The sequence below is a fragment of the Gopherus evgoodei genome, unplaced genomic scaffold (genome assembly GCF_007399415.2).
Source record: "Gopherus evgoodei ecotype Sinaloan lineage unplaced genomic scaffold, rGopEvg1_v1.p scaffold_32_arrow_ctg1, whole genome shotgun sequence".
NCBI classification, from domain to species: domain Eukaryota; kingdom Metazoa; phylum Chordata; order Testudines; family Testudinidae; genus Gopherus; species Gopherus evgoodei.
In genome coordinates this window covers 6495089-6512203 of record NW_022059994.1, presented here as the reverse complement: position 1 = coordinate 6512203, position 17115 = coordinate 6495089, and the positions used below count along the sequence as shown (strand labels likewise).

Sequence of the window (17115 nt, the reverse complement as noted above, 5' to 3'; positions counted from 1 at the left end):
CCGAGCAGGTCCCTGGCCCCAGGCCCAGCGCTGAGTCACCCCAGCCTGGCAGAGACGGGACGAGGGAAAGTGGCCTGCAGGGTGCACCAGCGACCCAGCCAGCCCAGCCCCACAGCTAGGGGCCAGGGGGGCTGGCTGGAGTCTTGCCTCTTTCCCCCTAAACCCCACATCCTCCCACCAGGACACTCTCCCCCGCCCCCTTTGGGGTCCGAATGCCCCGGTGCTGGAGGGGGGTGAAGGGCGAGTCAGACACAGTGCCCCACATCAAGGGAGGATAAAAGCCCACCTGCTGCTAGTGGTGGTGGAGCACCCCCCACGGCGCAGCCCCCACCCCCAAACACCCCAAGGAAGACCTGAGCTTTTCTAAATCGGCAAAATAGTTTAATATCTCCAAAAAAAAAATAGAGCGGGCAGGGGGAAATCAGAGAGCAGTGGGGTTGGGGATTAAGCCGGCCGTGGGGCAGCCCCCCAGCGGGGGGGAGGGGCTGCGGGGTCCATCTGTCTCAGATCATCCTCTGGAAAGTTTCCATCGCCTCCGTCACCTTCTGCAGCTCGGTCTGGCTCTGCTGCAGCTGCGGGGGACACGCGGCCGGGGGTGAGGGGGGGACACGCGGCCGGGCCCCCTCCAGCACAGCACCTTCCCCAGCTTCCCTGCTCAACCCCCCCCATAACACAGCATCCCCTGCTCCTGAGTCCTCCCAACAACCCCTGCCTGGCCCCGCACATTGCAGCACCCCCTTGTCCCCCTGCAAAGCATCTCCTCCCTAGCCCCCCAGAACAGCCCCCCACTTGCAGCACCCCCTAGAGCCTCGAGAAGGAATGTGCCTTCCTGACCCCAGCAGGGGGGCTGCCCTGAAGCATGAGGGTGGGAGCCCCCTGCTGGGGGGACAGCTGGGTACCTTGGCAGCGTCAGACTCCTGGACCTTGGGGGGCACCTTGGTGCCATAATCGGGGGTCTCCATCCGCTCCCGCAGCCGGTCGATCTGCTTCTGCAGCTCACCCTGCTTCCCAGACAGCTTGGCGATCTCCTTCTCCGCGTCGATCAGACCCTGGGGGGTGCAGAGCCCTGCCCGTCAGCCGCACGGATGCTGGGGTCCTACTTGCTGGGGAGAGGCCCCCGCAGGACCACCCGGGGTCCCGCTCACTGGGGAGAGCCACCCACAGGGCCACCCGGACGCCGGGGTCCCGCTCGCTGGGGAGTCCCTCACAGGGCCATCGCGGACCCTACTCGCTGGCTGCGGTTCTGTGGGGAGAGCCCCCCTGCAGGGCTGTCCTGGACCCTGATCAATGGGAAGAGTCCCCCGCAGGGCCACCCGGATGCCTGGGTCCTGCCTGCTGGCTTCAGCCATCTAGGGGAGAACCCCCTCTCCCCCGGACACCTAGGTCCAATCCCCAGCCCAGTCTCCAGCCCCCTAGGGTTGAGAGCCCTGTGCTGCCGGCCCGGACGCCTGGGTCCCAGGCCCTGGCTCCTCTCACCTTGAGCAGCAGGTGGACGGTGCACTTGTCGGAGGCGACGGCCACGGCGCAGCCAGCGGGGGGGGCCTCGCCCGGGCCCAGCACCCGCACCAGGCCGGAGGAGGAGAGGCTGCGGATGTAGGCAGAGCAGCGGCTGGCGGCGTCGGCCGCACCCGAGTCCAGGCACTGTAGAAAACCTGGAGAGGGGGAGGGGGGCGACAGGAGAAAGGTCAGGGGGTGCTGGGAGAGAGGTCAGAGGTCACGGCGTTTGGGGGGGCAGATCCCCCCCCAGGCGGATACCCACAGTCTGCTCTGGTCCGGGTGAGGCTGTAGTCGGCCCGCAGGGAGCGCACGGCGCGGACGATGCCCAGCGAGAACTCGACCGAGCCCTCCAGCCCCCCCGTCCCGCCAAGCAGAACTGGAGCGGAGAGGATAAGAGGAGAGGGTTAACGGTGCCCCTCACTCCCGCCCCGCAGCCCCAGTGTCCCTGCCGCCCCGCAGTGCCCCTCACTCCCGACCCGCAGCCCCTGCTAGCCCAGCCCCCCCACCCCACAGCCCTTGTCCCCAGAGCCCCGGGTCCCCGCCCCACAGGTGCCCTCACTCCCGCACGGCCACCCCTTGGTGTCCCCCTCCCATGCCCCGTGGGTGCCCCTCACTCCCGCCCGGCCACCCCTTGGTGTCCCCTCCCGTGCCCTGTGGGTGCCCCTCACTCCCGCCCGGCCGCCCCGGGTGTCCCCTCCCATGCCCCGTGGGTGCCCCTCACTCCCGCCCGGCCGCCCCGGGTGTCCCCTCCCATGCCCCGTGGGTGCCCCTCACTCCTGCTCGGCCGCCCCTGGGTGTCCCCCCCCCGCCCCACTGGTGCCCCTCACTCCCGCCCGGCCGGTTACCTGTTCGGGGCTGGGGTAGGGGGTGACGCAGATGCTGAGGGGCGCCTGGGGGGGCGCGGCGGGGCAGGCGCTGGAAAAGCTCCTCGCTGACGAAGGGCATGAAGGGGGAGAGGAGCCGCAGGCCGGCGTCCAGGCAGGTGTAGAGGGTGCAGCGGGCGGCCACCACGGCAGCCGCCTCCCCCTCGGCGAACACGGGCTTCAGGCACTCCTGGGGGGAGGGGGCAGGTCAGCGCCAGCGCCCCCGGGGGGGGACAGGCCCCGTCTCCTAGAGCCTCCCCAGTCCCTGCCCTGGGGCTGGGACCTGGTGTCCCTGGGGGGAACTCCCCCCCCAGCCAGCCACGAGCCGGCGTCCGGGGGGGGAGGGGGGGGGAAGGCCCATGCCCCATTCCCTGCCCCTCCCCCCAGCCAGCCACGAGCCGGCGTCCCTGGGGGGGGTGGGAAGCCCCATGCCCCATTCCCTGCCCCTCCCCCCAGCCAGCCATGAGCCGGCATCCCGGGGGGGGGGGAAGCCCCATGCACAATTCCCTGCCCCTCCCCCCAGCCACCCACGAGCCGGCATCCTGGGGGGTGGGAAGCCCCATGCCCCATTCCCTGCCCCTCCCCCCAGCCAGCCACGAGCCGGCATCCCTGGGGGGGTGGGAAGCCCCATGCTCCATTCCCTGCCCCTCCCCCCAGCCAGCCACGAGCCGGCATCCCTGGGGGGGAAGCCCCATGCCCCATCTCCCCTGCCTCACACCCCCAGCCAGCCCTGTGCCCAGGGGCCAGCCCCACCCCTCCCGAGGGCCCCCCTTACCAGGTAGACGTCGCAGAGCTCGTAGAGCCAGAAGTTGTAGATGGCCGTGGTGACGCCCGGGAAGTCGTAGGCCCGGAACCCGGCGTCGCTCAGCTCCACGGCCAGGCTGAGCCGGCTCAGGATCCAGCGATCGATCAGGCTCTCGGCACCGCTGGGCTACAGCCGGGGACGAGACGCTGCTGAGCGGGGAGGGCTGGTGCTGCAGGCAGCGGGGGGCGCCGGCTGTGGGCCTCGGCAGGGGGCGCAGGGAGGTGCTGGGCTGTGGGGCCTCGGCAGGGGCACCAGGTGGGGGACAAGAGGGGGTGCCGGGCCGCAGACTCAGCAGGGGCCCTGGGCCATGGGCTCAGCAGGGGGCCCCAGGCGGGGACATAACGGGGCACCGGGCCGCAGGTCCCTCTCACCTCCGGTCCGGGCGGGGGCTGGAACTCAGCCCCCAGGCTGCGGACGGCGAATTTGGTGGCGTTCCAGAGCTTGTTGCAGAAGTGCCGGTAGCCCAGGATGCGGTTCACGTCCAGGTTGATGTCACGGCCTGGCGGGCGAGGCAAGGGGGGGGGGACACAAAGTGGGAATTTGAGTCGTGTTTTCAGGAGGCCGATGTGTGCCTCAGTTTCCCTGGGGCTCAGCATGGGAAGAGCTAAGAAGCCAGGGCAAGGCAGGGCCTGGCGGGGTTCAGATCTCTGGGGTGGTGCAAATAGGCCACTATAGGGCGAGCTGAAACAGACCCACGGCAATGGGTGGCCGGCCCCCAGCCGTCGACATGGGGCAGAGCCAGGCCGCAAGCTGGAGAACGAAAGGGGCAGGTGACTGGGGGCAGGACGGTGCTGCAGGGAGAGACACCGGTGCCCACAGACAGAGAGACGGAGCCAGAGACAACGAGGGAATTTTCTGTTGTGTTTATGGCACACAGGTGTGCCTCAGTCTCCCTGTGTAGGTTGCACGGCTCCCCCAGGGGTGCCAAAGGGTCCTGGAGTAGTACAGAAGGGGCTAGCTGGGGGCAAACTTAGCCCAGATCAGCCGAGGGGCTGGGGACCTGGGAGGGCAGCCAGGGCTGGGAGCAGGGGGGCCGGGCCAGCCAAGGGGTCCCTCCCTGGCCCCACGGCAGGACTCTCAGGGGAAGCCAGGAACTCACCCTGGGAGGTGTACGCGCAGAGGGCGAAGCGCAGGGCGTCCGTGCCGCACTCCGGGATCCCAGCAGGGTAATCGCTTTTCTAGAAGGATGGAAAGAGGGGGATCAACTCCCAGCCAACGCCATTGTCCCCCCATCACTGCCCCCCACATTCAGCCCCACGGGCTCCCGCTTTCCCCCAAGCCCCTCACCTGGCCCTGCCTGGCCCGCTCCACCTCGGCCGGCTCCAGGTTGCTCTCCAGGAGCTGCGCATGCAAACCCTGCAGAGGGAGAATGGATACAGCTAAGGACGGCGCCAACCGGGGACATGGGCCCAGGCTGCCGAGAGCCTGAGTATTGCCTGGAGAGCCGCACACCATCCCAGGAATCACCACGGGTTGTTCACTCTGAAACCTACTGATGGACAGCTTCCAGCTAACCCCGCTGTAGGCACAGACGGGAAGCCCCCTGCCGATCCAGGCGGCTGTTGGGCTACATGGCAGGGCAAGGGCTTCGGTTACATCTGGGAGGATGGGTTAGGGGGGCCAGATGTCCCCCCCCCCAGCGGTTACCTCCAGCGTGATACCGCTGATCACATCCAGCGGGTCGATGACATTGCCTAACGACTTGCTCATTTTCCTGCCGTGGGCGTCGCGGACAACGGCATGAAGGTAAACCTGAAACACAGCCAGGTTGGGGGGGGGAGGGTGTCAGGGTCACCCCGAGGCCCCCAGGCGGGGTTGGGGGGGGCCCCGTACTGGCGGGGGGGGCACCGTGCCCCGCTCTCACCTCGCGGAAGGGCAGCTTGCCCGTCAGCTTCAGCCCCAGCATGACCATGCGGGCCACCCAGAAGAAGAGGATGTCGTGGCCCGTCTCCAGCAGGGTCCCCGGGTAGAAAACCTGCAGGTCTTCACTCTGCCGGGACAGACAGATGGTGACGCGACCGAGCTGGACACCTGGGTCCCATTCCCCAGCCCCAGCCGCATCCCCAGCCCCACTGCGGTGAGCCCCTGTGCTGCCTTCCCATCTCCCATCCCTCCCGAGGGGTGAGCGCCCTGGATGCCTGGGTCCCATTCTCCAGCCCGGTCTCCACCAACCCACACAGCTAGGTGTGGTGCCCTGTGCTGCTGACCTGGACGCCTGGGTCCCATTTCCCCCAGCCCCTCCCAGGGGTGAGCACCCAGCACCCCTGTCCCAGATGCCTGGGTCCCCCTCCCCGCATCGCAGACTCACGGCGTTGGGCCAGCCGAAGATGGAGAATGGGAAGAGGCCGGAGGAGAACCAGGTGTCCAGGACGTCGTCGTCTGAGAACAAGAGCGATGGAGAGACGGACAGACATTAGTACAGGAGCCCATGGCACGCGCCAGGCGACCGGAAGGGGGCGCTGTTGTAAAAGCAGCGCCCCCCACACCCGACCTGCAGCCCCAGGACCCCCCCGCCATACCTTGCCGCAGCGAGATCTTGTCCGGGGTCACCCAAAGGCCTTAGCCGCTTTGTCCTTGGCCTCCTCTTCGCTTCGCCCGCTCACCCAGTATTGGCCGTCCATGTCCTGGGAGGGGAGTTACCAGACATCAGACCCAGGGCCCATCGACCCCGGCGTCCCACCCCTCCCGGCTCAGACCCCTGGCCCACCGACCCCAGCGTCCTACCCCTCCTGGCTCAGCTCAGACTCCTGGGCCCATCGACCCCGCATCCTGCCCCTCCTGGCTCAGATCCAGGGCTATCTGGCTCGGTTTCCCCATTACATAATCATGTTGCAGTGAGTTCCACAGGTTAACATGAATCAAAGCTGAATTCCCTTGTGTCAGTTTGTTTCCTTCTGCTGCCTCCACAATACTGCCCCACACCTACGGTTTTGGGGTGGGCACTGACATAAATTTGTTCCCGTCCCCAAATACTTCCTGGGGTTTCTGTCCCCCCCTCACCTCTCCTGGGGGCACCGAGGGGTCGTCCACGGTGACAAAATAGGCCGGGACGCGGTGGCCCCACCACAGCTGCCGGGAGATGCACCAGTCCCTGGGGGAGAAAATGCCTCAGATGTCACCTGGGATATTACTGCCTCCTTGTGGCAGGGCAGGGTGGATAAAAGATCTACTACCGCTGCTGTACCACAGCCAGGGAGGCAGGGCCTGCAGGGGGGAAGGGAGGCAGGCAGCAGGTTCCAGCTGCGCCAATGCGGAGAGGTGTGTGAAGCAGGTGGATAAAAGCCCTATTATCGTGGCTGCAGCGGAGGGAGCGCTCCCGGAGCCTCACCTGATGTTGTCCATCCACTGGAACCAGGTCTTGCAGTGGAAGGGGGGCAGGATGCGCAGCTCCCCACGGCGCACGGCATCGGCCGCCCCCCGGGCCAGCCCCTCGCAGCGCACGTACCACTGCGGCTTCAGCAGCGGCTCCACCACGTCCTTCGAGCGGCTGGGGGGTGACAAACAGTCCCTGTGTCCTTCCGCCAGCCCTATCGCTCCCCTCATGGGGCAGCCGTCCGGTGCCCCCCATAGCTTTTATTTTTATTTGAACTAGAACTGGAAGGGACCTTGAAAGGCCATCGAGTCCAGCCCCCTGCCTTCGCTAGCAGGACCAAGGACTGATTTTGCCCAGATTCCTAAGTAGCCCCCTCAAGGATTGAACTCTCAACTCCTTCTTTCTGCACAACGTATCCCTCCGCCACCGAGAGCCGCCCTCACCTCTCCTTCAGATACCCGGCCCCCCACATCCTTCCTGATGCACAGATATCCCTCCCGCCCTTTGCACCCCGACTCCCTGTATCCTGCACAACCCCGGCCCCCTACACCAACAGCCCACCCCTCAAAAGTCCCCCACTGGCCAATCAGCCCCCCCTTCACAGATACCCCTCCGCCTCCTTAGCGAGCGCTGCTCTAACCCCTGCCCCCCTATGAGGATATCCCTCCGCCCCATCAAAGAGTCCCCCTCACCTGCACACACGGGACTACCATGGGTTGTCCTTCACTTCCTTGAACAGTCCCTTCTGCTTCAGGGCCTCCAGCACAGCCCCCCGGGCCTCGAACCGCTTCATACCCTGCATTGGGGGAAGCAAGGAGGGTCAGATCCCTGGGGCCCATCCAGCCTGGTATCCTACTTCTCCCACCACAGATCAGACTGCACACCAGGGCCTGTTCAGCCTCATATTATCCCACCTCTGCCACCACGGATCAGAGCCCTGGGCCCGCCCAATCAAGTATCCCACTACTGCCACCACAGATCAGAGCCCCTGGGGCCTGTCCAACAGAGCATCCCACTACTCCCACCACGGATCAGAGCCCTGGGGACCGCCCAACCCAGTATCCACTACTGCCAGCACAAATCAGACCCACACCGGGGCCCATCCAGTCTAGTATCTCCTGCCCTAGATCAACCTAAGAATTCCCCAGCCCCAGTTTGATGCCCCACTGCTGACACCACCGATCCAAGCCCTGGGCCCATCCAGCACAGTATCCACCCCCCAGCCCGCTGGTCCCTCCCATACCAGGAAGGGGGGAGGTACATTGATGAGGCACCCGCTGTCGTCGATGATGGTGACGTAGTCCAGGCCATGGCGCTGCCCCACCTCATAGTCGTTGTGGTCGTGGGCCGGGGTGATCTTCACCGCACCTGGGGGCGGTGGGGGGAGCAGGTGTCAGACAAGCCTTGTGATTCACTGCAGCCTTGGGGCCCCTCCCCTTTCACCCCCAGCCTCACTCCACTCCCCAGGCATTGACCTCACCAAGACCCCACCCACAACCCTGGGACCTGGCCCTGGCCCTGTATTCACTCCATGCCCCATAGCCCCTCCCATGATTCTGGGCCCCACCCCAAGTCACTCCACCCCCCTTCACTTCCCTTGGCTGGGCCCCTCCTGTGTTTCACATCACACCTCCCTAGGCCCCACCCCCAGTCACTAGGTCCTGGCCCCATTGGCTCCTTTGTCAGGTCCCGCCCCCACTCCATTAGGCCCCTCCTCTCCTCCCTTTTCCCTCTTAGGCCCCGCCTCTGCCCTAGGCCCCGCCCCCACGTACCAGTCCCGAAGCCCATGTCCACGAAGTCGTCGCAGACGATGGGCATGCGCCGCCCGGTGAAGGGGTGCAGGACATGCTTCCCATGGAGATGCTGGAACGGGGAGCAGACGAGGGGGTCACTTGGGGGACCCCAAAACCAGACACCCCCGGGGTCACTCAGCAAGCCCCTCCCTCCCCAGCTCACACGCTCCCCACCCACGGCAGGCACCTGGTAGCGGGGGTCCTGCGGATGCACCGCCACGGCCGCGTCCCCCAGCATGGTCTCCACCCGCGTCGTCGCCACGACAACCTCCTCGTCTGTGGGGAGAGTGTCAAATGGTGAGACTCCCCCCCAAGTAAGCCCCACCCCACCACCGGATCAGAACCGCGCCTCCTACAGGGGACAGGTCCCATTCCCTGCCCCACCGGATCAGAACCGGTGCCCCCTACAGGAGACAGGCCCCGTGCCCCATTCCCTGCCCCTCCCCGACCTGGATCAGAACCGGTGCCCCCTACAGGAGACAGGCCCCGTGCCCCATTCCCTGTCCACCTCTGCCCAGGATCAGAACCGGCGCCCCCTACAGGGGACAGGACCCGTGCCCCATTCCCTGTCCACCTCTGCCCAGGATCAGAACCGGCGTCCCCTACAGGGGACAGGACCCGTGCCCCATTCCCTGCCCCTCCCCGACCTGGATCAGAACTGGTGCCCCCTACAGGAGACAGGCCCCATGCCCCATTCCCTGTCCACCTCTGCCCAGGATCAGAACCGGCGCCCCCTACAGGGGACAGGACCCGTGCCCCATTCCCTGCCCAGGATCAAAACCGGCGCTCCCTACAGGGGACAGGCCCTGTGCTCCTTTCCCTGCCCCCCTAAGCCAGGCAGTCCCCACCCTGGGGCCAAATCGGAGGGAAAAGGCCCCATGTCCTGTTCCCTGCCCCATCCCCCTCCCTGGCCCTACCTGAGTCCTCGAGCTTGTAGGCGAATGACACCAGCACCCCAAATTCCACCTTGTCCTTGTACCCGGGGACGGGCAGGAGGGTCCGGCCGGACAGCTCCTTCTTATCCACCTGGGAGGGGGGAAGCCGAGACGTCACCAACCCTCCCGCAAGCCCCTCTAGCTGGACCACCCCGCTCCCAGCTCCAGGTCCCCTCACACACACCTCAATGTCGGAGATGGCAGAGTGCAGGGTGCAGGACCAGTTGACCAGGCGTTTGCTGCGGTAAATCACCCCCTCCTCGTGCAGCCGGATGAAGGCTTCCTGCACAGCGTAGGACAGTTTCTGCGGAGGAGCAAGAGGAGAGGTGAGATCCCTGCCCCCTGCCGGAGAGACGTCAGACCACACATCCCCGTGTCTTGCACCCCGCACTGCCACCCAGGGAGGGAGATTCTCCTACGTGTGGAGCAAGTTCCCACGGGGCCAGCTCTGACCCACATCGCCCCAGTGTGACCTCTGACTGCCCCAGGGATGGGAATCATGGGATGTTCCTCACGTTGGAGGTGGGGGGCACGCCACTGCACACGGCAGAACTGGGGAAAGGGGAGGGGGGTGATAGGAGCTGCATGGACCCACCTCTGGGGCCAGATGGGAGCCGGCACCCCCTAGAGGGGACAGGTCCCTGCCCCATTCCCCACCCCCCGAGCCAGCCAGTTCCCACCCTGGGGCCGGATGGGAGCCGGCGCCCCCTAAAGAGGACAGGTCCCACGGCGCATGGCAGAGCGTACCGGATCCATCGTGAAGCAGGCTCTATCCCAGTCCATGGACGATCCGAGCTTCCTGAGCTGATGGTAGATCCTGTCGCCCTTCCTGTGGGGAGACGGAGGAGAATCAGGGCGGCGCTAGGGTGTGCTGTGCTGCAAGGGGCTCTCCCCTGGCAGCCGAGGCAGCGATAGGGGGCTGTGCTCTGGGGTGGGGACACCCCGATCCCGGCACTCACTCGTTCTTTCCATTTTCCAGACCTCGCGGACGAACGCCTCCCGGCCCAGGTCGTGCCGCGTCTGTCCCCGCTCCCGCCACAGCTTCTTCTCCACCACCACCTGCGTGGCGATGCCGGCGTGGTCACAGCCCGGGTTCCACAGCGTCGTCTCGCCGCGCATCCGGTGCCTGCCGGGATGTCACAGCCAGGGTGAGGGGCACCAGCAGGGCTGCGGGGAGCCCTGGGGGCTGCGGGTCGGGAGTGAGGGGCACCAGCAGGGCTGCGGGGAGCTCAGGGGCTGTGGGGTGGGCGTGGGGGGCGTCTCACCAGCGGGTCAGGGCGTCCTGGATGGCGTTGGTGAGCGCGTGGCCCAGGTGCAGCGAGCCGGTGACGTTGGGGGGTGGGATGCACATCATGAAGAGCCCTTTGGGGTTCGGCTCCGAGACGCACTGCCGCTGGGGGAAGCAGGGGGAGAATCAGACTGTGTGTCAGAACTCCCGTACTGCCCGCCCGGAGGGTGAGTCCCTGAGAGCACACGAGGCTGAGATTTGGGAGGCCAAGGCTGGTTTTGGTTCGGCGGCACCCAAAATAGCCCCACACCTGGGTCAGCGCCCCCTGCTGGAGGGGACCAGCCCTGTCCTGGGTATCTTATCCCTCCTTCTGCTCCCACGCACAGGGGCAATTCCTGTTATCTGAGGGCCACTCAATTCCAGCCTTGGGCCCCCGCCCAGCCCCCACTCACCCCATACTCGGGTTTGAAGAAGCCCTGGCTTTCCCACCACGGGTACCAGGCCGCCTCCACGTACTGCGGGCTGTAGGCGTCGGGCATGGGGCCAGTCACGTCTGCAGGGGAAGGAGAGAGAGGCCTGAGCAGGAATCCCCCAGGGTCCTGATCCGCACCCCCCCATGTACATCAGAGCAGTGATTGGAGATGAACAGGCAAACGTCGTTAACCAGCCAGTCATCGGTCAGCCACCGTCGCCAGCCAGCCCGGCTCCAGAGCCCGAGATGTTCAGCATGAGCTGTCAGTCCGGCTGTTCGTCTGTTTGGCCATCCTCAACAACCCATGCCTCCAACAACACAGCCATCCATCCACCCAATAACCCCCCTGCAAACCAACTACCCCCCAATCCATCCCAACCATCCAACCACCAACCAGCCCCTCAACAACCCACCTGCCCCCCAAACAACCCATCCATGCCCCAAACCAGCAACCCCCCCCAGCAACCCAACTATCCATCCATCAACACTATCAATCCACCCAACAACTCCCCCAAACCATCTACCACACCCCCGCCTCGAATCAGGCCGAACAGCCAAGATCTCCAAGCCATTCGCTCGCCGACGAGCCGGCTGGGCCCCGTGAGGCCCCCGGGCGAAGGAGCCATCTCCCCAGCCCAGAGCCGGAGCCTGGTTCTGAAAACCGCGCGACACCCCCCATCCAGCACCCCCTCCACGTCTGAACCCAAAAGGGAATTTTTGACCGATCAGCTGCTCGGCCAGTCACCCCGCACCCACCACCATCACCCGCCCATCACCCAGCCCTAACCAACCAGTGACCATAACCAGCCACCATAGCCAATCAACTCTCCATGACCACCAACCAATCAGTTGGCCAGAGCCGGCTGCTTTAGCCAATCACCAGCCATCACACCCAACCACCTACCCACTATTGACAACCAATCGCCAGTGACCAGACATCAGTCGCGTCCAACCAGTCACTCATCAGCAATCAAGCAGATCCCAACCTCTACCTAACTAGCCGCCATCAGCCAATCCCCAACTGCCACCAAGCCACACCCCTATGACACCAATTGGGGTGGGGCAGAGGGGAGCTCCGCCTCCACTGCTGGCTCCGCCTCCCGCTGCTGGCAGCATCCCTCAACCCCACCAGCTGAGACCAGCAGCAACCTCCCTTTTGCTGGGGGGGGGGGCCCTGATGCTGAGCAGCCCCCCCCCAATCACAGGCCGAATGCCCCCCCCCTAGTACCTTTCTTCTCCCCCAGGCGCGTGGGGGTGTCGTAGGTCAGAACCCCGGGGTCTTTCTTCTCTTTCTTCTCAGCTTTTGCTTTCTTCTGGCTCCCGCGGAAACGAGAGAAGAAAAGAGAAAGGACGTGTAATGCTGCCCTTCGCCACGGGGGGCGCTGTGCTGCAGGGAGCGAGGTGGGGGGCAGCAGGAGGCGCCAGCATGTTCACTGCAGAACCCTTGTACTTCTCCCACCAAAGAGTTGGGGTGGGAACCCCAGCGTCCTGGCCAGGCCCCAACTCGGCTGACTCGATTGAGCCCTCGCTAAAACGCAGCCTGTAATTTCAAAACAGCTACAGGGTCCCCTGTCCTCTTCCAAACTCTTGTGCGGCGTTCCACACAGCTGTTCCCCAGCTGCCCCACCCCAGAGCTGGCTGCATCTCAGCACCGGGCAGGCCATCCCCAGGCAGAGTTCCATGCAGCTGTTCCCCAGCTACCCTGCCCCAGAGCTGGCTGCATCTCAGCACCGGACAGGCCATCCCAGGCAACGTTCCACGCAGCTGTTCCCCAACCGCCTGCTCCAGAGCTGGCTGCATTTCAGGAACGGGCAGGCCATCCTCAGGTGTTTCACGCAGCTGTTCCCCAGCCACCCCCACCCCACCCCAGAGTTGGATGCATCTCAGCACAGGCATCCTCAGGCAGCATTCCACGCAGCTGTTCCTCAGCCGCCCCATCCCAGAGCTGGCCGCATTTCCCTCACCTCCCCCTGCTGCTGTTGGCTTTTCTCCTTCTTCTGCTGGAATTTCTCCAGCTTCTCTTTCTTCTTCGCCTCTTTCTTCAGCTGAGAGGCGCTCTTGACCGGGGCCTCCCCAGGGCCAGGGGCTGACCCTGCTGCTGGTCCCATCTCTGCAGGCACCACAGGCTCTGGGGTGTGGGAAAAAATCAGGCTAGATTGGACCCATGAGCCTATCTAGCACAGTATCCCATGGCTACCACCATGAACCTCACCTGTGGGTCAAGCCAGCCAGGTATCCCCCCCCATTCCCACGGACACCCAGATCACATCAGTGAGCCCAGCCTCCAGATCAGATCAATGGGCTCATCCAAGCCGGTACCCCCATCCCAGTCCTGCCCCCAATCAGACCCATAGGCCCATCCAGGCTGGTATCTCGCCCCCACCACCATGAATCTGAGCCCTGGGTCAATCCAGCAGCAGGGAGTTCCACAGGCCACTGCGAAGCCAACGCAGCAGGGGCATTGCAGGCGAAGGAGGCTTGAAAGAGCGTGCTCTGGGCGGGTGTTGGGGGGGTCACTTACCCTGCGTCTTCGGTTTGGGGGCATCACCCCCACGCGCCTGTTCACACAGCTTCACTGGCCCCAGCACGGCCTGAAACTGGGGCTGGTTGACGCAAGTCAGGAACCAGCGCGTGACGTTGGGGTAAACAGCCCGGCTCGGGGGATCCAGCACCTGGGGAAAGACCACGAGAGATTGGGGGAGGGGGAAACCATTATTGGTATGGGGGGCATGGGAGATACCATTATTGAAACGGGGGCGGGAGAGAGAAAATTAGGAGATACCAATATATTCCAGGGTGGAGAAGTGAAAAGAAATCCTTAGAAAGGGGGAGAGGGAAGATACCATAATGGAGAAGGGGGCAATATCAGGAAAAAACCATTATTGGAATTGAGCGGGGAGAAGATACCATAACTCAAACTCAGGAGGGGAGGGGGAATATCAGGCAATACCATCACTGGAATTGAGGGGGAGATTATACCACTATTGAAATTGGAAAAGGGAGACACTACTATTGACAATAAAGGTGGTGGGGTGGACACAAGATGAGTTCCCAACCAAAACTGACCTTCCAGTCCCACACACAGACTGTGCCAAGTCCCCCCCACCCCCACGATGTTCTAATGGACACCCCACCTGCTCCCCAGTGTGTGGGGGAGAGGGTGGGGGTATCTTGCCTTCTCAGTCCCCCCCGCCACATTTCCTATCTTTCCCTCAGTGCACCCCCCACCTCCACCCAGCAGCTGGGAGAATGGGTCGTGGAGGGCGGAGCCACAGGGGAGCTGGGGCACCCACATATTTGTAAGGCAGCAGCAGGGCACAGGCCACGGTCACGTCCGCCAGCGTTACAGCCTCAGCCGCCAGGTACGTGCGCAGCTTCAGGTGCCCGTCCAGCACGGCCAGCGGCCAGGTGCAGCTCAGCCACCGCCCGCTCCACACACCTGAGAAGGCAGAGAGAGACACGCCAGGGTAATGCAACAGACACAGGACCCAGGAGTCCTGGCTTCTCCCCCCCTTGCTCTAACCACTAGACCCCACTCCCCTCCCTGAGAACCCAGGAGTCCGGGCTCTGCCCACCCCCCCAACACTAGACCCTGCTCCCCTCCCGGAGAACCCAGGAGTCCTAGTTCTCCCCCCACCCTCTAACAACTAGACCCCGCTCCCCTCCCTGAGAACCCAGGAGTCCGGGCGATCTCACCTGCTTGCTCTGCTCCACCAGACCCAGGGCAGAGAAGGCGGCTGCGCACGCGGCAGGGGCAATCTCCCCTTCAGCGTAGCTCACCCACTGCTGCACCAGCGCGCACCCCGCTGGCCCCTGCCCCCTCAGCCGCTCCGGGCACAGGAGATGAGCCACGGCGGCCGGGCCCGAGACCCAGACCCCCGGCCGGCTCTCCAATGCTGGCAGCTTGGGCAGGGGGCACGAGGCAGGGGGCTGCAGGAGAAGCCCCTGCTCCGGCAGCTCCACCACCTCAGGCAGCGTGGGGGCATAGTGGGCTGCGATCAGCACCCGGTGGTTCTGGAAATTTTCCGGGTGCGGGGAGAGGTACAGGGTGGGCATGGCGAGGGCTGAAGACAGACCTGGGGACGGAGAGACAGAGTTGGTGAGCCAAGGGGCTTTTCCCCTGCAAGTGGCACCAGTTCCCATCTGCCCCAGGGCAGGGACTGGCTGGCTCAGGGGGGCAGAGAAAGGGGCAGGGGCCTGTCCCCTCTAGGGGGCGCTAGCTCCCATCTGACCCCAGGGCAGGGACTGGCTGGCTCAGAGGGGCAGGGAAAGGGGCAGGGGCCTGTCCCCTTTGGGGGGTGCCAGCTCCCACCCAGCCCCAGGGCGAGGACTGGCTGGCTCAGGGGGGCAGGGAACAGGGCAGGGACCTGTCCCCTCTGGGGGGCACCAGCTCCCATCTGGCCCCAAGGCAGGGACTGGCTGGCTCAGGGGGGCAGGGAATGGGGCAGTTACCTGTCTCCTCTAGGGGGCACCAGCTCCCATCCGGCCCCAGGACGGGGACTGGCTGGCTCAGGGGGGCAGGGAACAGGGCAGGGACTTGTCCCCTTTGGGGGGCACCAGCTCCCATCCAGCCCCAGAGCAAGGACTGGCTGGCTCAGGGGGGCAGGGAACAGGGCAGGGACTTGTCCCCTTTGGGGGGCACCAGCTCCCATCCAGCCCCAGGACGGGGACTGGCTGGCTCAGGGGGGCAGGGAATGGGGCAGGGGCCTGTCCCCTCTAGGGGGCACTGGCTCCAACCTGGCCCCAGTGCTCGGCCCTGACACCAGCTGGGCTGATGCAATCCCAGCGCCTGGACCCGCCTCCGAGAATCCTCCCCCTGGGGCGGGGCAGGGCCAAGGGAGCTGTCACGGGGGGGGGGGGCGATCCAAGCAACCCCCCCCAGCCCCAGCCAATGGCCCTAGGTACCCAGCCACATCACCACCCCCCAGTCACAGGATGGACCACAGGCAGCTCAGAGGGAGGCAGACGGGGGTATGAACTGGGGACGGGAAGGTGCAACTGAGGGGATCATTTGGGGAGGCAGGAGGGGCTGAAGAGAGAAGGGGTGTTAGGCCAGGGAGGTGGAGGGCTAGGAGGTGTCCGGGCTGGGTGCTGTGTGGCGGGGGCGAGGACAGAGCAGATGTGGGGTTAGGGGAGGTGCTGGGTGTGTTTGGGGCGGGAGGGCTAGGACAGGGAGATGCAGGGCTGGCAGATCTATGGGGCAGGGGATGTCAGGACTGGTCGGCTGTGGGGCAGGAGATAGTGTCGGGGACTGTGGGGATTAGGACAGGGAGGTGGGGGGCTGGGAGATCTGTGGGGCAGGGGGTGTCAGGGCTGGTCGGCTGTGGGGCAGGAGGTAGTGTGGGGATTAGGACAGGGAGGTGGGGGGCTGGGAGATCTGTGGGCAGAAGGTGTCAGGCTGTGGGGCAGGAAGTAGTGGGGGGGCTGTGGGGATTAGGACAGGGAGGTGCGGGACTGGCAGATCTATGGGGCAGGGGGTGTCAGGGCTGGTCGGCTGTGGGGCAGGAGGTAGTGGGGGGCTGTGGGGATTAGAACAGGGAAGTGGGGGCTGGGAGATCTGTGGGGCAGGGGGTGTCGGTGCTGGGGGGCAGGAGGTAGTGGGGGGGCTGTGGGGATTAGGACAGGGAGGTGGGGGCTGGGAGATCTGTGGGACAGGGGGTAGGGGGGGCTGTGGGGATTAGAACAGGGAGGTGGGGGCTGCGAGATCTGTGGGGCAGGAGGTAGGGGGGCTGTGGGGATTAGAACAGGGAGGTGGGGGCTGGGAGATCTGTGGGGCAGGGGGTGTCAGGCTGTGGGGCAGGAGGTAGTGGGGGGGCTGTGGGGATTAGGACAGGGAGGTGGGGGCTGGGAGATCTGTGGGGCAGGAGGTAGGGGGGGCTGTGGGGATTAGGACAGGGAGGTGGGGGCTGGGAGATCTATGGGGCAGGGGGTGTCGGTGCTGGGGGGCGGGGTTCTATGGGGCGGACGCTCCAGCCTCCCGCGGTACCTGCACTCCCGGCAGCTGCTCCCGGCCCCACGTGTCTCCGCCTTTGGCTGATCCCGCCTGCAGGACCCGCCCCGGGCTGCCCGCGGCGCCGCCTGATCCCAGCGACCCCCGCGCCACCTGCCCCCCGGCCCCCGGCCCGCGCTGCCCAAGTCTGCCCGAGACCCCGGGGACGCCCCCAGCCCCACGCCGCACTAGCTCAGCCGAGGGGCGGGCTATTTCTGGT

At 65.5% G+C, this 17115-nt stretch overlaps 1 protein-coding gene across 1 annotated transcript; it reads right to left on the bottom strand.

Moving 5' to 3' along the window:
* Positions 1-345: 345 nt before the first annotated feature.
* Positions 346-16949, bottom strand: LOC115640705 (valine--tRNA ligase-like). The gene is given in 32 exon segments (XM_030543580.1): positions 346-572; positions 900-1049; positions 1477-1652; positions 1760-1873; positions 2343-2550; positions 3136-3291; positions 3537-3664; positions 4265-4343; positions 4453-4521; positions 4813-4917; positions 5030-5155; positions 5474-5544; positions 5685-5714; positions 5717-5789; positions 6166-6256; positions 6494-6652; positions 7171-7274; positions 7722-7846; positions 8251-8341; positions 8459-8547; positions 9189-9297; positions 9391-9510; positions 9954-10035; positions 10162-10332; positions 10472-10599; positions 10887-10987; positions 12135-12219; positions 12871-13034; positions 13428-13578; positions 14200-14345; positions 14581-14982; positions 16893-16949. Coding segments are annotated over 31 exon segments (3852 nt in total). The 5' UTR covers positions 14963-14982; positions 16893-16949; the 3' UTR covers positions 346-503.
* Positions 16950-17115: the final 166 nt, after the last annotated feature.